The 18,053-nt window shown below is 46.3% G+C and overlaps 1 protein-coding gene across 1 annotated transcript in view; it reads left to right on the plus strand.

Annotated features, from left to right (window-relative positions):
• LOC135535358 (monocyte to macrophage differentiation factor 2-like) overlaps nucleotides 1–17,728 on the plus strand; it is a 38,558-nt gene extending 20,830 nt beyond the window's left edge. The window contains 4 exon segments of the mRNA XM_064962016.1: nucleotides 2,297–2,371; nucleotides 11,936–12,037; nucleotides 15,931–16,000; nucleotides 17,190–17,728. Of these exon segments, the coding sequence (XP_064818088.1) occupies nucleotides 2,297–2,371; nucleotides 11,936–12,037; nucleotides 15,931–16,000; nucleotides 17,190–17,393 (451 nt within the window). The 3' untranslated portion in view covers nucleotides 17,394–17,728.
• The last annotated feature ends 325 nt before the right edge of the window (nucleotides 17,729–18,053 follow it).

Consider the following 18,053-nt stretch of genomic DNA (forward strand, 5'->3'; position numbering starts at 1 on the left):
CCCTCCCCCTCTCTCTCCCTCCCTCTCTGGGAGAGGATTAGGGTTATATTAATGTAATGGTGTTGTCATTACAGAGATGGTAGTGTTTGTCTCTGAAGGGTGTAAAGATATTATCATGTTATAACAGGGTTATTCTACGGGTCTGGTGTTATAACAGGGTTATTCTATGGGTCTGATGGTATAACAGGGTTATTCTATGGGTCTGGTGTTATAACGGTTATTCTATGGGTCTGGTGTTATAACGGTTATTCTATGGGTCTGTTATAACAGGGTTATTCTATGGGTCTGGTGTTATAACAGGGTTATTCTACGGGTCTGGTGTTATAACAGGGTTATTCTATGGGTCTGGTGTTATAACAGGGTTATTCTACGGGTCTGGTGTTATAACGGTTATTCTATGGGTCTGGTGTTATAACAGGGTTATTCTATGGGTCTGTTGTTATAACAGGGTTATTCTATGGGTCTGGTGTTATAACAGGGTTATTCTATGGGTCTGGTGTTATAACAGGGTTATTCTATGGGTCTGTTATAACAGGGTTATTCTATGGGTCTGGTGTTATAACAGGGTTATTCTATGGGTCTGATGTTATAACAGGGTTATTCTATGGGTCTGGTGTTATAACAGGGTTATTCTATGGGTCTGGTGTTATAACAGGGTTATTCTATGGGTCTGTTATAACAGGGTTATTCTATGGGTCTGGTGTTATAACAGGGTTATTCTATTGGTCTGGTGTTATAACAGGGTTATTCTATGGGTCTGGTGTTATAACAGGGTTATTCTATGGGTCTGGTGTTATAACAGGGTTATTCTATGGGTCTGGTGGTATAACAGGGTTATTCTATGGGTCTGGTGTTATAACAGGGTTATTCTATGGGTCTGTAATAACAGGGTTATTCTATGGGTCTGGTGTTATAACAGGGTTATTCTACGGGTCTGGTGGTATAACAGGGTTATTCTATGGGTCTGGTGGTATAACAGGGTTATTCTATGGGTCTGATGTTATAACAGGGTTATTCTATGGGTCTGGTGTTATAACAGGGTTATTCTATGGGTCTGGTGTTATAACAGGGTTATTCTATGGGTCTGTTGTTATAACAGGGTTATTCTATGGGTCTGATGTTATAACAGGGTTATTCTATGGGTCTGGTGTTATAACAGGGTTATTCTATGGGTCTGTTATAACAGGGTTATTCTATGGGTTTGGTGTTATAACAGGGTTATTCTATGGGTCTGTTATAACAGGGTTATTCTATGGGTCTGGTGTTATAACAGGGTTATTCTATGGGTCTGATGTTATAACAGGGTTATTCTATGGGTCTGGTGGTATAACAGGGTTATTCTATGGGTCTGTTATAACAGGGTTATTCTATGGGTCTGGTGTTATAACAGGGTTATTCTATGGGTCTGGTGTTATAACAGGGTTATTCTATGGGTCTGGTGTTATACAAGGTTATTCTATGGGTCTGGTGTTATACAGGTTATTCTATGGGTCTGGTGTTATAACAGGGTTATTCTATGGGTCTGGTGTTATAACAGGGTTATTCTATGGGTCTGATGGTATAACAGGGTTATTCTATGGGTCTGGTGTTATACAAGGTTATTCTATGGGTCTGGTGTAAAGATATTATCATGTTATAACAGGGTTATTCTATGGGTATGGTTAAGGGCAGCAGGTTGTATAATCAGGCTACCTGCCCACCTGTCTATAATAGGTAGTGTAAATGGTTAAGGGCAGCAGGTTGTATAATCAGGCTACCTGTCACCTGTCTATAATAGGTAGTGTAAATGGTTAAGGGCAGCAGGTTGTATAATCAGGCTACCTGTCACCTGTCTATAATAGGTAGTGTGTATGGTTAAGGGCAGCAGGTTGTATAATCAGGCTACCTGCCCACCTGTCTATAATAGGTAGTGTGTATGGTTAAGGGTAGCAGGTTGTATAATCAGGCTACCTGCCCACCTGTCTATAATAGGTAGTGTATCTGGTTAAGGGTAGCAGGTTGTATAATCAGGCTACCTGCCCACCTGTCTATAATAGGTAGTGTGTATGGTTAAGGGTAGCAGGTTGTATAATCAGGCTACCTGCCCACCTGTCTATAATAGGTAGTGTGTATGGTTAAGGGTAGCAGGTTGTATAATCAGGCTACCTGCCCACCTGTCTATAATAGGTCGTGTATATGGTTAATGGCAGCAGGCTGTATAATCAGGCTACCTGCCCACCTGTCTATAAGGTTAGGGATAGGTAGTGTATATGGTTAATGGCAGCAGGTTGTATAATCATGTTCTGTGTCTCTCCAGGTCTGTGGAGCACTGTTTCCACATGTGTGACAGAATGGTGATCTATTTCTTCATAGCAGCCTCCTACGCCCCCTGGTGAGTCGGAGGTGCTACTGCAGCCTCATTGTCTAACTAGACTACACTACTGTCTCTATAACTAGACTACTGTCTCTATAGACAACACAACTGTCTCTATAGACTACACAACTGTCTCTATAGACTACACTACTGCCTCTATAGACTACACTACTGTCTCTATAGACTACACTACTGTCTCTATAGACTACACTACTGTCTCTATAGACTACACTACTGTCTCTATAGACTACACTACTGTCTCTATAAGTACACTACTGTCTCTATAACTAGGCTACACCACTGTCTCTATAACTACACTACTGTCTCTATAGACTACACTACTGTCTCTATAACTAGACTACACTACTGTCTATATAGACTACACTACTGTCTCTAGACTACACTACTGTCTCTATAACTACACTACTGTCTCTATAGACTACACTAATGTCTCTATAACTACACTACTGTCTCTATAACTACACTACTGTCTCTATAACTACACTACTGTCTCTATAACTAGACTACACTACTGTCTCTATAGACTACATTACTGTCTCTATAACTAGACTACACTACTGTCTATATAACTAGACTACACTACTGTCTCTATAGACAACACTACTGTCTCTATAACTACACTACTGTCTCTATAGACTACACTACTGTCTCTATAGGCTACACTACTGTCTCTATAACTAGACTACACTACTGTCTCTATAACTAGACTACACTACTGTCTCTATAACTAGACTACACTACTATCTCTATAGACTACACTACTGTCTCTATAACTACACTACTGTCTCTATAGACTACACTACTGTCTCTATAACTACACTACTGTCTCTATAACTACACTACTGTCTCTATAACTACACTACTGTCTCTATAACTAGACTACACTACTGTCTCTATAGACTACATTACTGTCTCTATAACTACACTACTGTCTCTATAGACTACACTACTGTCTCTATAACTACACTACTGTCTCTATAACTACACTACTGTCACTATAGGCTACACTACTGTCTCTATAACTAGACTACACTACTGTCTCTATAACTACACTACTGTCTCTATAACTACACTACTGTCTCTATAACTACACTACTGTCTCTATAACTACACTACTGTCTCTATAACTACACTACTATCTCTATAGACTACACTACTGTCTCTATAACTACACTACTGTCTCTATAGACTACACTACTGTCTCTATAACTACACTACTGTCTCTATAACTACACTACTGTCTCTATAACTACACTACTGTCTCTATAACTACACTACTGTCTCTATAACTAGACTACATTACTGTCTCTATAACTACACTACTGTCTCTATAGACTACACTACTGTCTCTATAACTACACTACTGTCTCTATAGGCTACACTACTGTCTCTATAACTAGACTACACTACTGTCTCTATAACTAGACTACACTACTGTCTCTATAACTACACTACTGTCTCTATAACTACACTACTGTCTCTATAACTACACTACTGTCTCTATAGACTACACTACTGTCTCTATAACTGCACTACTGTCTCTATAGACTACACTACTGTCTCTATAACTCGACTACTGTCTCTATAACTACACTACTATCTATAACTACACTACTGTCTCTAACTAGACTACACCACTGTCTCTATAACCACTACTATCTCTATAACTACACTACTGTCTCTATTACTAGAGTACTCTAATGTCTATATAACTAGACTACATCACTGTGTCTATCTCTATAGCAGCAAAGGTGGGACCAACTCCACAGTAAACTTTTAAGCACGCTTTATGGGGCAGGACACTCAACAACCACAGCACTCACACAAATGACTGATGATTGGCTGAGAGAAATTGATGATAAAATGATTGTGGGGGCTGTCTTGTTAGACTAGAGTGCAGCTTTTGACATTATCGATCATAGTCTGCTGCTGGAAAAACGTATGTGTTATGGCTTTACACCCCCTGCTATAATGTGGATAAAGAGCTACCTGTCTAACAGAACACAGAGGGTGTTCTGGAATGTGTTATGGCTTTACACCCCCTGCTATAATGTGGATAAAGAGTTACCTGTCTAACAGAACACAGACGGGGTTCTTTAATGAAAGCCTATCAAATATAATCCAGTTAGAATCAGGAATTCCCCAGGGTAGCTGTTTAGGCCCCTTGCATTTTACATTTTTTACTAATGACATGCCACTGACTTTGAGTAAAGCTCAACACTATACACGTCAGCTACTACAGCAACTGAAATGACTGCAAGACTCAACAAAGAGTTTCAGTTAGTTTCAGAATGGGTGGCAAGGAATAAGATAGCCCTAAATATTTCTAAAACAAAAAGCATTGTATTTGGGACAAAACATTCACTCAACCCTAAACCTAAACTAAATCTTGTAATGAATAATGTGTAAATTGAGCAAGTTGAGGAGACTAAACTGCTTGGAGTAACCCTGGATTGTAAAACTGTCAAGTTCAAAACGGGGAGATCGGGAGAAGTCTGTCCATAATAAAGCACTACTCTACCTTCTTTTAACAACACTATCAACAAGGCAGGTCCTACAGGCTCTAGTTTCTACCTTCTTAACAGCACTATCAACAAGGCAGGTCCTACAGGCCCTAGTTTCTACCTTCTTAACAACACTATCAACAAGGCAGGTCATACAGGCTCTAGTCTCTACCTTCTTCACAACACTATCAACAAGGATGGATGTACACAGAGAGCTAATATTAATAATATGCATGTCAATATCTCCTGGTTCAAAGTGGAGGAGAGATTGACTACATCACTATTTGTATTTGTGAGAGGTGTTGACATGTTGATTGCACCGAGCTGTCTGCTGTCTGTTACCCAACAAGACATGACACCAGAAGTCTCTTCACAGTCACCAAGTCCCGAACAGACTATGGGAGGCACACAGTACTACATAGAGCCATGACTACATGGAACTCTATTCCACAGTACTACATAGAGCCATGACTACATGGAACTCTATTCCACAGTACTACATAGAGCCATGAATACATGGAACTCTATTCCACAGTACTACATAGAGCCATGACTACATGGAACTCTATTCCACAGTACTACATAGAGCCATGACTACATGGAACTCTATTCCACAGTACTACATAGAGCCACGACTCCGTGGACTTCTATTCCACAGTACTACATAGAGCCATGATTACATGGAACTCTATTCCACAGTACTACATAGAGCCATGACTACATGGAACTCTATTCCACAGTACTACATAGAGCCATGACTACATGGAACTATATTCCACAGTACTACATAGAGCCATGACTACATGGAACTCTATTCCACAGTACCACATAGAGCCATGACTACATGGAACTCTATTCCACAGTACCACATAGAGCCATGACTACATGGAACTCTATTCCACAGTACTACATAGAGCCATGACTACATGGAAATCTATTCCACAGTACTACATAGAGCCATGACTACATGGAACACTATTCCACAGTACTACATAGAGCCATGACTACATGGAACTCTATTCCACAGTACTACATAGAGCCATGACTACATGGAACTCTATTCCACAGTACTACATAGAGCCATGACTACATGGAACTCTATTCCACAGTACTACATAGAGCCATGACTACATGGAACTCTATTCCACAGTACTACATAGAGCCATGACTACATGGAACTCTATTCCACAGTACCACATAGAGCCATGACTACATGGCACTCTATTCCACAGTACTACATAGAGCCATGACTACATGGAACTCTATTCCACAGTACTACATAGAGCCATGACTACATGGAACTCTATTCCACAGTACCACATAGAGCCATGACTACATGGAACTCTATTCCACAGTACTACATAGAGCCATGACTACATGGACCTCTATTCCACAGTACTACATAGAGCCATGACTACATGGAACTCTATTCCACAGTACCACATAGAGCCATGACTACATGGAACTCTATTCCACAGTACTACATAGAGCCATGACTACATGGACCTCTATTCCACAGTACTACATAGAGCCATGAATACATGGAACTCTATTCCACAGTACTACATAGAGCCATGACTACATGGAACTCTATTCCACAGTACTACATTGAGCCATGACTACATGGAACTCTATTCCACAGTACTACATAGAGCCATGACTACATGGAACTCTATTCCACAGTACTACATTGAGCCATGACTACATGGAACTCTATTCCACAGTACTACATAGAGCCATGACTACATGGAACTCTATTCCACAGTACCACATAGAGCCATGACTACATGGAACTCTATTCCACAGTACTACATAGAGCCATGACTACATGGAAATCTATTCCACAGTACTACATAGAGCCATGACTACATGGAACTCTATTAACTGATGCCAGCAGTAGAATGGAACAGCGGGGACTGTGAAGCAACACAAACATTGGCACAGACACACACACACACACACACACACACACACACACACACACACACACACGAGATAGCATACACACACACACACGATAGCATACGCACTATACACACACATACACATGGATTTAGTACTGTAGATATGTGGTAGTGGTGGAGTAGGATCCATAATAAACCCCAGGAAGAGTAGCTGCTGCCTTGGCAGGAACTAATGGGGATCCATAATAAACCCCAGGAAGAGTAGCTGCTGCCTTGGCAGGAACTAATGGGGATCCATAATAAACCCCAGGAAGAGTAGCTGCTGCCTTGGCAACAGGGTCTAATGGGGATCCATAATAAACCCCAGGAATAGTAGCTGCTGCCTTGGCAGGAACTAATGGGGATCCATAATAAACCCCAGGAATAGTAGCTGCTGCCTTGGCAGGAACTAATGGGGATCCATAATAAACCCCAGGAAGAGTAGCTGCCTTGGCAGGAACTAATGGGGATCCATAATAAACCCCAGGAAGAGTAGCTGCTGCCTTGACAGGAACTAATGGGGAACCATAATAAACCCCAGGAAGAGTAGCTGCTGCCTTGGCAGGAACAAATGGGGATCCATAATAAACCCCAGGAAGAGTAGCCGCTGCCTTGGCAGGAACTAATGGGGATCCATAATAAACCCCAGGAAGAGCAGCTGCTGCCTTGGCAGGAACTACTGGGGATCCATATTAAACCCCAGGAAGAGTAGCTGCTGCCTTGGCAGGAACTAATGGGGATCCATAATAAACCCCAGGAAGAGTAGCTGCTGCCTTGACAGGAACTACTGGGGATCCATAATAAACCCCAGGAAGAGTAGCTGCTGCCTTGACAGGAACTACTGGGGATCCATAATAAACCCCAGGAAGAGTAGCTGCTGCCCTGGCAGGAACTAATGGGGATCCATAATAAACCCCAGGAAGAGTAGCTGCTGCCCTGGCAGGAACTAATGGGGATCCATAATAAACCCCAGGAAGAGTAGCTGCTGCCTTGACAGGAACTAATGGGGATCCATAATAAACCCCAGGAAGAGTAGCTGCTGCCCTGGCAGGAACTAATGGGGATCCATAATAAATCCCAGGAAGAGTAGCTGCTGCCTTGGCAGGAACTACTGGGGATCCATATTAAACCCCAGGAAGAGTAGCTGCTGTCCTGGCAGGAACTAATGGGGATCCATAATAAACCCCAGGAAGAGCAGCTGCTGCCTTGGCAGGAACTACTGGGGATCCATAATAAACCCCAGGAAGAGTAGCTGCTGCCTTGGCAGGAACTAATGGGGATCCATAATAAACCCCAGGAAGAGCAGCTGCTGCCTTGGCAGGAACTACTGGGGATCCATAATAAACCCCAGGAAGAGTAGCTGCTGCCTTGGCAGGAACTAATGGGGATCCATAATAAAACCCAGGAAGAGTAGCTGCTGCCCTGGCAGGAACTAATGGGGATCCATAATAAACCCCAGGAAGAGCAGCTGCTGCCTTGGCAGGAACTAATGGGGATCCATAATAAACCCCAGGAAGAGTAGCTGCCCTGGCAGGAACTAATGGGGATCCATAATAAATACATATACAAATATTAATGCCCATGATTTTGGAATGAGATGTTTGATGAGCAGGTGTCCACATACTTTTGGTAATTTGGTGTAAGGATAATAATGTATCATTATAATATCTGTGATACCAGGCTACATATATATATATATATATCTATCATTATAATAACTGACTACAGCATCATATACTGGACTACACTAGTCTGGACTACAGCATCATATACTGGACTACACTAGTCTGGACTACAGCATACTATTCTGGACTACACTAGTCTGGACTACACTAGTCTGGACTACAGCATCATATACTGGACTACACTAGTCTGGACTACACTAGTCTGGACTACACTAGTCTGGAGTACACTAGTCTGGACTACAGCATCATATACATGACTACACTAGTCTGGACTACACTAGTCTGGACTACAGCATCATATACTGGACTACACTAGTCTGGACTACACTAGTCTGGTCTACACTAGTCTGGACTACACAATTCTGGACTACAGCATCATATACTGGACTACACTAGTCTGGACTACACTAGTCTGGACTACACTAGTCTGGACTACAGCATCATATACTGGACTACACTAGTCTGGACTACACTAGTCTGGTCTACACTAGTCTGGACTACACAATTCTGGACTACAGCATCATATACTGGACTACACTGGTCTGGACTACACTAGTCTGGACTACAGCATCATATACTGGACTACACTAGTCTGGACTACAGCATCATATACTGGACTACACTAGTCTGGACTACAGTATCATATACTGGACTAAACTAGTATGGACTACACTAGTCTGGACTACACAATTCTGGACTACAGCATCATATACTGGACTACACTGGTCTGGACTACACTAGTCTGGACTACAGCATCATATACTGGACTACACTAGTCTGGACTACACTAGTCTGGACTACACTAGTCTGGACTACATCATCATATACTGGACTACACTAGTCTGGACTACAGCATCATATACTGGACTACACTAGTCTGGACTACACTAGGTCTGGACTACAGCATCATATACATGACTACACTAGTCTGGACTACACTAGTCTGGACTACAGAATCATATACTGGACTACACTAGTCTGGACTACAGCATCATGTACTGGACTACACTAGTCTGGACTACAGAATCATATACTGGACTACACTAGTCTGGACTACAGCATCATATACTGGACTACACCAGTCTGGAGTACACTAGTCTGGACAACTGCATCATATACTGGACTACACTAGTCTGGACTACACTATTCTGGACTACACTAGTCTGGAGTACACTAGTCTGGACTACACTAGTCTGGACTACACTAGTCTGGACTACAGAATCATTTACTGGACTACACTAGTCTGGACTACACTAGGTCTGGACTACAGCATCATATACATGACTACACTAGTCTGGACTACACTAGTCTGGACTACAGCATCATATACTGGACTACACTAGTCTGGACTACAGTATCATATACTGGACTACACTAGTCTGGAGTACACCAGTCTGGAGTACACCAGTCTGGACTACACTAGTCTGGACTACACCAGTTTGGAGTACACTAGTCTGGACTACACCAGTCTGGAGTACACCAGTCTGGAGTACACTAGTCTGGACTACACTATTCTGGAGTACACTAGTCTGGAGTACACTAGTCTGGAGTACACTAGTCTGGAGTACACTAGTCTGGACTACACTAGTCTGGACTACACTAGTCTGGAGTACACTAGTCTGGACTACACTAGTCTGGACTACAGTATCATATACTGGACTACACTAGTCTGGAGTACACTAGTCTGGAGTACACTAGTCTGGACTACACTAGTCTGGACTACACTAGTCTGGACTACACTAGTCTGGACTACACCAGTCTGGAGTACACTAGTCTGGACTACAGTATCATATACTGGACTACACTAGTCTGGAATACACTAGTCTGGACTACACTTGTCTGGAGTACACCAGTCTGGAGTACACTAGTCTGGAGTACACCAGTCTGGAGTACACTAGTCTGGACTACACTTGTCTGGAGTACACCAGTCTGGAGTACACTAGTCTGGAGTACACCAGTCTGGAGTACACTAGTCTGGAGTACACTAGTCTGGAGTACAGTATCATATACTGGACTACACTTGTCTGGAATACACTAGTCTGGACTACACTTGTCTGGAGTACACCAGTCTGGAGTACACCAGTCTGGAGTACACTAGTCTGGAGTACACTAGTCTGGAGTACACTAGTCTGGACTACACTAGTCTGGAGTGCACTAGTCTGGACTACACTAGTCTGGAGTACACCAGTCTGGACTACACTAGTCTGGAGTACACTAGTCTGGAGTACACTAGTCTGGACTACACTAGTCTGGAGTACACTAGTCTGGACTACACTAGTCTGGACTACACTAGTCTGGACTACACCAGTCTGGAGTACTAGTCTGGAGTACACTAGTCTGGACTACACTAGTCTGGAGTACACTAGTCTGGACTACACTAGTCTGGAGTACTGGTCTGGAGTACACTGGTCTGGAGTACACTAGTCTGGAGTACACTAGTCTGGAGTACACTAGTCTGGACTACACTAGTCTGGACTACACTAGTCTGGAGTACACTAGTCTGGACTACACCAGTCTGGAGTACACTAGTCTGGAGTACACTAGTCTGGAGTACACTAGTCTGGAGTACACTAGTCTGGAGTACACTAGTCTGGACTACACTAGTCTGGAGTACACTAGTCTGGAGTACACTAGTCTGGACTACACTAGTCTGGAGTACACTAGTCTGGACTACACTAGTCTGGAGTACACTAGTCTGGACTACACTAGTCTGGAGTACACCAGTCTGGAGTACACTAGTCTGGACTACACTAGTCTGGAGTACACCAGTCTGGAGTACACTAGTCTGGAGTACACTGGTCTGAGTACACTGGTCTGGAGTACACCAGTCTGGAGTACACTAGTCTGGACTACACTAGTCTGGACTACACCAGTCTGGACTACACCAGTCTGGACTACACCAGTCTGGAGTACACTAGTCTGGACTACACTAGTCTGGACTACACTAGTCTGGAGTACACCAGTCTGGAGTACACTAGTCTGGACTACACTAGTCTGGAGTACACCAGTCTGGAGTACACTAGTCTGGAGTACACTAGTCTGGAGTACACTAGTCTGGAGTACACTAGTCTGGAGTACACTAGTCTGGACTACACCAGTCTGGACTACACCAGTCTGGACTACACCAGTCTGGAGTACACTAGTCTGGACTACACTAGTCTGGACTACACTAGTCTGGAGTACACCAGTCTGGAGTACACCAGTCTGGAGTACACTAGTCTGGAGTACACCAGTCTGGAGTACACCAGTCTGGAGTACACCAGTCTGGACTACACCAGTCTGGACTACACTAGTCTGGAGTACACTAGTCTGGAGTACACTAGTCTGGAGTACACTAGTCTGGAGTACACTAGTCTGGAGTACACTATTCTGGACGACAGCGTCTGTGTAGTCTGTTTTAAAGTGATATGTACCACGATTACTATCCAGGTTGAACCTGCGGGAGCTGGGACCCTGGACCTGTCACATGAGGTGGTTGGTCTGGGTGATGGCCTCTGTCGGAACCACCTACGTCTTCTTCTTCCACGAGAGGTGAGGTGGTTATGGGGGGGTCTTCTCCCACGGAGGTGAGGTGGTTATGGGGGGGTCTTCTCCCACGAGAGGTGAGGTGGTTATGGGGGGGTCTTCTCCCACGAGAGGTGAGGTGGTTATGGGGGGGGTCTTCTCCCACGAGAGGTGAGGTGGTTATGGGGGGGTCTTCTCCCACGAGAGGTGAGGTGGTTATGGGGGGGGGGTCTTCTCCCACGAGAGGTGAGGTGGTTATGGGTGGGGGTCTTCTCCCACGAGAGGTGAGGTGGTTATGGGGGGGGTCTTCTCCCACGAGAGGTGAGGTGGTTATGGGGGGGTCTTCTCCCACGAGAGGTGAGGTGGTTATGGGGGGGGTCTTCTTCCCACGAGAGGTGAGGTGGTTATGGGGGGGTCTTCTTCCACGAGAGGTGAGGTGGTTATGGGGGGGGTCTTCTCCCACGAGAGGTGAGGTGGTTATGGGGGGTCTTCTCCCACGAGAGGTGAGGTGGTTATGGGGGGGGTCTTCTCCCACGAGAGGTGAGGTGGTTATGGGGGGGTGTTCTCCCACGAGAGGTGAGGTGGTTATGGGGGGGTCTTCTCCAACGAGAGGTGAGGTGGTTATGGGGGGGTCTTCTCCCACGAGAGGTGAGGTGGTTATGGGGGGGTCTTCTTCCACGAGAGGTGAGGTGGTTATGGGGGGTCTTCTCCCACGAGAGGTGAGGTGGTTATGGGGGGGTCTTCTCCCACGAGAGGTGAGGTGGTTATGGGGGGGTGTTCTCCCACGAGAGGTGAGGTGGTTATGGGGGGGGGTCTTCTCCAACGAGAGGTGAGGTGGTTATGGGGGGGTCTTCTCCCACGAGAGGTGAGGTGGTTATGGGGGGTCTTCTTCCCACGAGAGGTGAGGTGGTTATGGGGGGGTGTTCTCCCACGAGAGGTGAGGTGGTTATGGGGGGGTCTTCTCCCACGAGAGGTGAGGTGGTTATGGGGGGGGTCTTCTCCCACGAGAGGTGAGGTGGTTATGGGGGGGGGTCTTCTCCCACGAGAGGTGATGTGGTTATGGGGGGGGGTCTTCTCCCACGAGAGGTGAGGTGGTTATGGGGGGGGTCTTCTCCCACGAGAGGTGAGGTGGTTATGGGGGGGTCTTCTCCCATGAGAGGTGAGGTGGTTATGGGGGGGTCTTCTCCCACGACAGGTGAGGTGGTTATGGGGGGGTCTTCTCCCACGAGAGGTGAGGTGGTTATGGGGGGGTCTTCTCCCACGAGAGGTGAGGTGGTTATGGGGGGTGTTCTCCCACGAGAGGTGAGGTGGTTATGGGGGGGTCTTCTCCAACGAGAGGTGAGGTGGTTATGGGGGGGGTCTTCTCCCACGAGAGGTGAGGTGGTTATGGGGGGGTCTTCTTCCACGAGAGGTGAGGTGGTTATGGGGGGGGGTCTTCTCCACGAGAGGTGAGGTGGTTATGGGGGGGTCTTCTCCCACGAGAGGTGAGGTGGTTATGGGGGGTCTTCTCCCACGAGAGGTGAGGTGGTTATGGGGGGGTCTTCTCCCACGAGAGGTGAGGTGGTTATGGGGGGTCTTCTCCCACGAGAGGTGAGGTGGTTATGGGGGGGTCTTCTCCCACGAGAGGTGAGGTGGTTATGGGGGGTGTTCTCCACGAGAGGTGAGGTGGTTATGGGGGGGTCTTCTCCAACGAGAGGTGAGGTGGTTATGGGGGGGTCTTCTCCCACGAGAGGTGAGGTGGTTATGGGGGGGTCTTCTTCCACGAGAGGTGAGGTGGTTATGGGGGGGGTGTTCTCCACGAGAGGTGAGGTGGTTATGGGGGGGTCTTCTCCCATGAGAGGTGAGGTGGTTATGGGGGGGTCTTCTCCCACGAGAGGTGAGGTGGTTATGGGGGGGTCTTCTCCCACGAGAGGTGAGGTGGTTATGGGGGGGGGTCTTCTCCCACGAGAGGTGAGGTGGTTATGGGGGGGGGTCTTCTCCCACAAGAGGTGAGGTGGTTATGGGGGGGGGTCTTCTCCACGAGAGGTGAGGTGGTTATGGGGGGGGTCTTCTCACACGAGAGGTGAGGTGGTTATGGGGGGGTCTTCTTCCACGAGAGGTGAGGTGGTTATGGGGGGGTCTTCTCCCATGAGAGGTGAGGTGGTTATGGGGGGGGTCTTCTTCCCACGAGAGGTGAGGTGGTTATGGGGGGGGGTCTTCTCCCACGAGAGGTGAGGTGGTTATGGGGGGTCTTCTCACACGAGAGGTGAGGTGGTTATGGGGGGGGGTCTTCTTCCACGAGAGGTGATGTGGTTATGGGGGGGGGTCTTCTTCCACGAGAGGTGAGGTGGTTATGGGGGGGGTCTTCTCCCACGAGAGGTGAGGTGGTTATGGTGGGGGTATTCTCCCACGAGAGGTAAGAGGTCACAATACTCCACTCTGACCTTTTAACCCTGACTCTTGTGAGACCCTAAACCCTAACTATGTTCCTGACCTATATCTAACCTCCTCCTTCTCTCTTTCTCTCTCTCTCTCTGTCTCTCTCTCTGTCTCTCTCTCTGTCTCTCTCTCTCTCTCTCCCATTCTCTCTTCCTCTCTCTCTCTCTCTCTCTCTCTCTCTCTCTCTCTCTCTCTCTCTCCCATTCTCTCTTCTCTCTCTCTCTCTCTCTCTCTCCCTCTCTCTCTCTCTCTCTCTCTCTCTGTCTCTCTCTCTCTCCCATTCTCTCTCTCTCTCTCTCTCTCTCTCTCCCATTCTCTCTCTGTCTCTCTCTCTCTCTCCCATTCTCTCTCTCTCTCTCTCCTCTCCCATTCTCTCTTCTCTCTCTCTCTCCCATTCTCTCTTCCTCTCTCTCTCTCTCTCTCTCTCTCTCTCTCCCATTCTCTCTTCCTCACTCTCTCTCTCCCATTCTCTCTTCCTCTCTCTCTCTCATCTCTCTATCTCTCTCTCTCTCTGTCTCTCTCTCTCTCTCTCTCTCTCCCATTCTCTCTTCTCTCTCTCTCTCTCTCCCATTCTCTCTTCTCTCTCTCTCTCTCTCTCCTCTCTCTCCCATTCTCTCTCTCTCTCTCTCTCCCATTCTCTCTTCTCTCTCTCTCTCTGTCTCTCTCTCTCTCTCCCATTCTCTCTTCCTCTCTCTCTCTCTCTCCCATTCTCTCTTCCTCTCTTCCTCTCTCTCTCTGTCTCTCTCTCTCTTCCTCTCTCTCTCTCTCTCTCTCTCCCATTCTCTCTTCCTCTCTTCCCTCTCTCTCTCTCTCTCTCTCTCTCTCTCTCTCCCATTCTCTCTCTCCCTCTCTCTGTCTCTCTCTCTCTCTCTCTCTCCCATTCTCTCTTCCTCTCTCTCTCTCTCCCATTCTCTCTTCTCTCTCTCCCATTCTCTCTTCTCTCTCTCTCTCCCATTCTCTCTTCCTTCTCTCTCTCTCTCTCTCTCTCTCTCTCTCTCCCATTCTCTCTTCTCTCTCTCTCTTTCTCTCTCTCTCTCTCCCATTCTCTCTTCCTCTCTCTCTCTCTCCCATTCTCTCTTCTCTCTCTTCCTCTCTCTCTTCTCTCTCTCTCTCTCTCTCTCCCATTCTCTCTTCCTCTCTCACTTCTCTCTCTCTCTGTCTCTCTCTCTCTCTCTCTCTCTCTCTCCCATTCTCTCTTCCTCTCTCTCTCTCCTATTCTCTCTCTCTCTCTCTCCCATTCTCTCTCTCTCTCTCTCTCTGTCTCTCTCTCTTCCTCTCTCTCTCTCCCTCTCCCATTCTGTCTTCCTCTCTCACTTCCTCTCTCTCTCTGTCTCTCTCTCTCTCTCTCTCTCTCTCTCTCTCTCTCTCTCCCATTCTCTCTTCTCTCTCTCTCTCCTATTCCCTCTCTCTCTCTCTGTCTCTCTCTCTCTCTCCCATTCTCTCTTCCTCTCTCTCTCTCTCCTATTCTCTCTTCCTCTCTCTCTGTGTCTCTGTCTCTCCAGGTATAAGTTGATGGAACTGATCTGTTATACAGTGATGGGAGTGTTCCCAGCCTTGGTCATCCTGTCAATGGTGAGACACTTTTAGAATCAAACTCCAAAAATACTCAAATCGGGGATATTGACTTGCATTGGTTTTTAGAGCACAAATGCTAAAAAAAAGTTAGCCAGGTAAAGGTGGCCAGGTAAGGGTGGCCAGGTAAAGTTGGCCAGGTAAAGTTGGCCAGGTAAAGTTGGCCAGGTAAAGTTGGCCAGGTAAAGGTGGCCAGGTAAAGGTGGCTAGGTAAAGGTGGCTAGGTAAAGGTGGCTAGGTAAAGGTGGCTAGGTAAAGGTGGCTAGGTAAAGGTGGCTAGGTAAAGGTGGCTAGGTAAAGGTGGCCAGGTAAAGGTGGCCAGGTAAAGGTGGCCAGGTAAAGGTGGCCAGGTAAAGTTGGCCAGGTAAAGTTGGCCAGGTAAAGGTAGCCAGGTAAAGTTAGCCAGGTAAAGGTGGCCAGGTAAAGTTAGCCAGGTAAAGTTGGCCAGGTAAAGGTTTCCAGGTAAAGGTGGCCAGGTAAAGGTGGCCAGGTAAAGTTGGCCAGGTAAAGTTGGCCATGTAAAGGTGGCCAGGTAAAGGTGGCTAGGTAAAGGTGGCTAGGTAAAGGTGGCTAGGTAAAGGTGGCTAGGTAAAGGTGGCTAGGTAAAGGTGGCTAGGTAAAGGTGGCCAGGTAAAGGTGGCCAGGTAAAGGTGGCCAGGTAAAGTTGGCCAGGTAAAGGTTTCCAGGTAAAGGTGGCCAGGTAAAGGTTGGCCAGGTAAAGTTGGCCAGGTAAAGTTGGCCATGTAAAGGTGGCCAGGTAAAGGTGGCTAGGTAAAGGTGGCTAGGTAAAGGTGGCTAGGTAAAGGTGGCTAGGTAAAGGTGGCTAGGTAAAGGTGGCTAGGTAAAGGTGGCCAGGTAAAGGTGGCCAGGTAAAGGTGGCCAGGTAAAGGTGGCCAGGTAAAGGAAACCAAAGCGCTGAATACTTTCTCTTGTCCGTAGACTGCTTACTGGGTAAGAACCAGTATGTTATACTCATAATAACACATGGGACTTTTAAATAACTTTTTAACGACCCCGAAGGCTCTTTTACAATTGTAGAAATGAAACTTAAAAAAAAAACAGTAATCAAAACAAAACAACACTAAAAACAGAAACAAAGAGAATGGTTGTATGGAAATTGAATGGCTCAAGGTGGGAAACAGTGTGGTGGATCAGTGGATGAACTTTCACCCTTGTTGTCCCCCTGTAGCCGGACCGCGAGGGGCTGTGGGAGTTGTTAGTGGGCGGTGCCTGTTACTGTCTGGGCATGGTGTTCTTCAAGAGTGATGGCCTCGTCCCGTTCGCCCATGCCATCTGGCACCTGTTTGTTGCCATGGGAGCAGGCGTCCATTACTACGCCATCTACCGGTACCTCTACACGCCAGCAGCCAATCAGATGAAGACATCCAGATGACACACGGAGACCGGGGGCGAGGGGTGATGATGTCACAGGAAGTTGAAGGAAGGAGTGGACTTGTGAAGAAGTGATGTCAAGAAAGGAGGGATGGAGAGATGAAAATAGAACCATAGCAACGTGGAGAGATGATAATAGAACCATAGCAACGTGGAGAGATGAGAATAGAACCATAGCAACGTGGAGAGATGATAATAGAACCATAGCAACGTGGAGAGATGAGAATAGAACCATAGCAACGTGGAGAGATGAGAATAGAACCATAGCAACGTGGAGAGATGAGAATAGAACCATAGCAACGTGGGGAGATGTTAATAGAACCATAGCAATGTGGAGAGATGAGAATAGATCCATAGCAAAGTGGAGAGATGAGAATAGAACCATAGCAACGTGGAGAGATGAGAATAGAACCATAGCAACGTGGAGAGATGAGAATAGAACCATAGCAACGTGGAGAGATGAGAATAGAACCATAGCAACGTGGAGAGATGAGAATACCAAACGTGGAGAGAGAACCATAGCAGGTTGGCCAGATGAGGACAAGTTCTCATTTACAACTGTGACCTGGTGAGATGAGAATAGAACCATAGCAACGTGGAGAGATGAGAATACAAACGTGGAGAGATTTTTGTTAAATTTCACCTTTATTTAACCAGGTTG

This window comes from Oncorhynchus masou, unplaced genomic scaffold, assembly GCF_036934945.1.
Source record: "Oncorhynchus masou masou isolate Uvic2021 unplaced genomic scaffold, UVic_Omas_1.1 unplaced_scaffold_486, whole genome shotgun sequence".
Lineage (NCBI taxonomy): Eukaryota > Metazoa > Chordata > Actinopteri > Salmoniformes > Salmonidae > Oncorhynchus > Oncorhynchus masou.